This window comes from Sinocyclocheilus anshuiensis, unplaced genomic scaffold (genome assembly GCF_001515605.1).
Source record: "Sinocyclocheilus anshuiensis isolate Anshui unplaced genomic scaffold, SAMN03320099.WGS_v1.1 scaffold1491, whole genome shotgun sequence".
Taxonomy (NCBI): Eukaryota; Metazoa; Chordata; class Actinopteri; order Cypriniformes; family Cyprinidae; genus Sinocyclocheilus; species Sinocyclocheilus anshuiensis.
Genome location: NW_015555706.1, coordinates 473,300 through 477,805, shown reverse-complemented (window position 1 = coordinate 477,805; position 4,506 = coordinate 473,300). Strand labels below are relative to the sequence as shown.

The 4,506-nt window shown below is 33.9% G+C and overlaps 1 protein-coding gene across 2 annotated transcripts in view; it reads right to left on the bottom strand.

The window, feature by feature from the left end:
* The window catches only part of mbd3a (methyl-CpG binding domain protein 3a), a 14,090-nt gene that overhangs the window by 8,331 nt on the left and 1,253 nt on the right, over positions 1-4,506 (bottom strand). For both annotated transcript variants that reach the window (XM_016464790.1, XM_016464792.1), the window contains exons 2-5: positions 3,135-3,291; positions 2,150-2,287; positions 1,213-1,303; positions 931-1,108 (exon numbers count right to left, since the gene is read on the bottom strand). In XM_016464790.1, the coding sequence (XP_016320276.1) occupies positions 931-1,108; positions 1,213-1,303; positions 2,150-2,287; positions 3,135-3,291 (564 nt within the window). The remainder of the gene's footprint in view (positions 1-930; positions 1,109-1,212; positions 1,304-2,149; positions 2,288-3,134; positions 3,292-4,506) is intronic.

Sequence of the window (4,506 nt, the reverse complement as noted above, 5' to 3'; positions counted from 1 at the left end):
TTTGAGAACCACTGGTCTAAAGTTAACAGACAGTGTTTAAAAAGTGCAGTCCCCATGTTTACATGTGTTTATTACAGTGACTTTGAATTACCTAAAGTAGTGTGGTAAAGCAACAGATTTGTTTTTATATTTCTGCAATCTGCTTTACTTTGTGTGATTTGTTACTGACTTTCATATTGACAATAACTGTGGAACAGACACTATTTATACACTCATACACTTATTTATCTAACACACATACTTAGTCTACACCTCAAATTTGCACATAATATACCTGTACATACAAAACTGTCTATTGTAATATACCTGCACATACAATTGTCAATTTATATATTGTTATTCCTAATTTACTTGTTCTATTTTTTTTATTCTTCTTTTACTATCTGTGTTTTTGTTCTGTCGCTGTCATTCTGTTGCACTGCGGAAGCTTCTTTCATGAAAACAAATTCCCTCGTATGTGAAAACATACCTGGCAATAAATCTCATTCTGATTCTGATATTAATGTTTACACCAGGCTTATTTAAACATAATTATTACATGCTTACAAGGTTGGAAGTTCAACAAATCAGTCAATATACTGTGATTGTAGTTGTTAAATAAAAATGTCATTCATATCAATTCATGCATCACCTAATTTCATCGTAACATATAGGCCTGGCCTACAGAAAAGAACATTTATGTTTAATCTATCTAATATTGTGTTGGTCATACTATACAATGATTTATAGCTTGTCTTTGTTGAATAATACAGAACATAAAGAGCTTTAAAAAAAAAAAATTGCATATTAAATCGCAATCGCAATATTGGTAAAAAAAAAAAATCGCAATTAGATTATTTTCCAAAATCGTTCAGCCCTAGTCTAGAGCTAAACTCTGCTGAACTGGACAGCTCTGCTTCACTACAAACGCTGTGGAGTGTCAGCTCGTACCTGATGTCTTCATCCGTCACCATGAAGGCTTTGCACAGAGGCTGTGTGGTGTTGAGCCAGACTCCAGGGTTCTTCTCCACCGCGGCGGACAGCTGACCCGTGATGGGAGCCGAGCTGGTGTGCAGGGCGCTTGCTAGAGCCGAGAGCAGCGTGTTACCTGTGTAACCCGGACCCACACCTGCCCATTCAAACATCACACAGCTTACAACCCCAACACTGCAGTATTCAGTCTAACCATTTCATTTCATTCAGTGTGTATGAGAGCTGCTCCTCCATGCTCACCTTGCAATCCTTTAGGAAGATCCATGGTCTTCACCAGCTCCTCTGCGATATCATAGGTGTTGAGTCCACTCAGCTTTTTCTCCCAGAACAGCTGGGAAATAAACAGACCAAAAATTATTTCATGTTTGCATTACAGGAACTAATTGACTGGACTGATGTTTTATGGTTCTTTTTTATCTTTTTGGAGCTTGACAGCTGCAGTCACTATCAGTAAAGTTTGGGGTCAGTAAGATGCGCTTTTTTGCTTTAAGAAATATTTTTATTTAGCTAGGACACATTCAATTTATCAAAAGTGACAAAGTATGGAAGCCTGCTTCCACCACAGGATAAAAAAAAAAAAAAAAAAAGGTAATTGCAACTTTATATCTCACAATCTTTTTTTTTTTTTTTGCAATTCTGAGAAAAATTGCAAGATAAAAAGTCTCAATTACCTTTTTATTTTTTGTTTATCCTGTGGCAGAAACGGGCTTCCATAGTAAAGACATTTATAATGTTACAAAAGGTTTCTATTTGTTCTTTTGAACTTTCTATTCATCTGTGAATCCTGAAAAATATAATGTATCACGGTTTCCACAAAAATATTGTGCAGCACGACTGTTTTCAACATTGATAATAATCAGAAATGTTTCTCGAGCAGCAAATCAGCATATTAGAATGATTTCTGAAGATCATGTGACACTGAAGACTGGATTAATGATGCTGAAAATACAGCTGCGCATCACAGAAATAAATTACAGTTTAACAGATATTCACATAGAAAACAGCTGTTTTAAACTATAATAATATTTCAAAATGTTACTTTTTTTTTGAATCAAATAAATGCAGCCTTGGTGAGCAGAAGAGACTCTTTCAAAAACCATTATAAAAATCTTACCGACCCCCAAGTTTTTGAATATATATTTCCTTTGTAAACAGCTGCAGCAGATGTGATGTTCACCTGTCTGGGCTGCTCGACAGCTTTCTGAGGGTCTGTTTTAACCTTGTTGCTGGGGTGATTTGTGACCTTGGTGACGGGCTGTTTAAAGATGGACGCCGTCTGTCGGACCGGCAGTGACGTGTTCAGATCAGGTTTACCCTGAAAACAGGCATCCGGACAAAAACATTACCAGTGTTGGGCAAGTTACTCTGAAAATGTAATCAAATTACTGATTACTCCTTTTAAAAGTAATCACGTTACTGTTCTGATTACTTTATTTCAAAAGTAATTAGTAACGTTACTTTTTTCTCCATTAAATTTATGAAATCCCAGCATACACGCATTCAAGATAAATATCTGTTATTAAAGCATCAACATTCACAGAACACTGTTATTTTTAACTAAAGCTGAATAATTCTAAATGAACTCTGTTATTTTGACAGGAAAATACAACAAAGATTATGGTTTACATGTAGCGCGTCGATTCAGCATGGTATGCAAGACTCTCGCTCTCTCTCTTTGTATGTGTGAGAAACACAGCGCTATCAGTAAAGCGACGGTGAGTCGTGCGCCTTCACACTATACATTATTTAGTCGCCCAGAGTAAGATTTAGTCGCATATGCGAGTGATTTACTCGCAATGTAGAGGGTTGCTAATCCACTGGCACTTGACTTGACTGATGTGCTACATCCCTAGATTATAAAACACTGCATTCTGTCAGCAATGTAACGCGGCAGTAACGTATAGAGACTTTGCTAGATTATAAAACACTGCATTCTGTCAGCAATGTAATGTGGCAGTAACGTATAGAGACTTTGGCTTGTAACTATACTCTAATTACTATTTTGAAAATTATAACGCGTTAAATTTCTCCGTTACTAAAAAGTAATCAAATTACAGTAACGCGTTACTAAGTAATGCATTACCGCCAACACTGAACATTACCAACAGCACAATGCAGAAAGCAAAAACTGCAGAGCGCTTCATTCAGTCAGACACGTTTACCTTGCTCTGACTGTGATCGTGGTGAATCCGCTGCCTGTTCTTATTCAGTTTGCTCATAAGCAGCTTTCCTGTGCGGAAATCAAAGGAGCTGAGATCCATGGAGTTTCCCAGATATCGGGCCAGCTGTGGTTTACTCCGAAACTTCTTCCCTGTTGGACTAAGAAGGAAAGGAAAGATCAAGAAATATTCCTTATTGTCCAGAATGACAACTGCACTTCCACTGCATAACCAGTCAGCTACAACCCAACAAATCCATGTCTTACAATTAATTCTAGTGTTAAACAAGAAAGATAGACATGCATTAACATTTTGCATGTTACAAATATAATAAAAACATAATTATACTAATAAATATATAAATATATATATACACACACACGCTGCTGTTCAAAAGTTTGGGATCAGTAAGATTTGTATTTGATTAAAAAATACAGAAAAACAGTAATATTGTGAAATATTTTTGCAATTTAAAATAATGGTTTTCTATTTTAATATACTTTAAAATGTAATTTATTTCTGTGATGCGCAGCTGTATTTTCAGCATCATTACTCTAGTCTTCAGTGTCACATGACCTTCAGAAATCATTCTAATATTCTGATTTATTATCAATGTTGGAAAAAGTTTTGCTGCTTAATATTTTTTTTGGAACCTGTGATGCTTTCTTCAGGATTCTTTAATGAATAAAGTTAAAAAGAGCATTTATTTAAAATAGAAATCTTTTCTAATACAAGTCTTTATTAGCATTTTTTATCAATTTAACACATTCTTACTGAATAAAAGCATTAATTTCTTTAAAAAAAAAAAAAAAATTAATAAGAAAAAAATTACTAACCCCAAACTTTTGAACGATAGTGTATATTGTTACAAAAGATTTCTATTTAACTTTTGTTGTTACATTTTTTTACTTTTTATTCATCAAAGAATCCTAAAACAAGCATCACAGGTTCCAAAAATAATAATAATATGAAGCAGCAAAACTGTTTCCAGCACTGATAATAAATCAGCATATTAGAATGAAGATCATGTGACACTTTCTGAAGACTGGAGTAATGATGCTGAAAATACAGCTGTGCATCACAGAAATAAATTATTATTTTAAAGTATATTAAAATAGAAAACCATTATTTTAAATTGCAAAAATATTTCACAATAATAGTTTTTTTTCTCTATTTTTGGTCAAATAAATATAGCCTTGATGAGCAGAAGAGACTTCTTTAAAACACATTACAAATCTTACTGATCCCAAACTTTTGACCAGCAGTGTGTATGTATGCATATATATATATATATATATATATATATATATATATACACATACATACATACATACATACATATATATATATATATATATACACACTAGAAAGACCC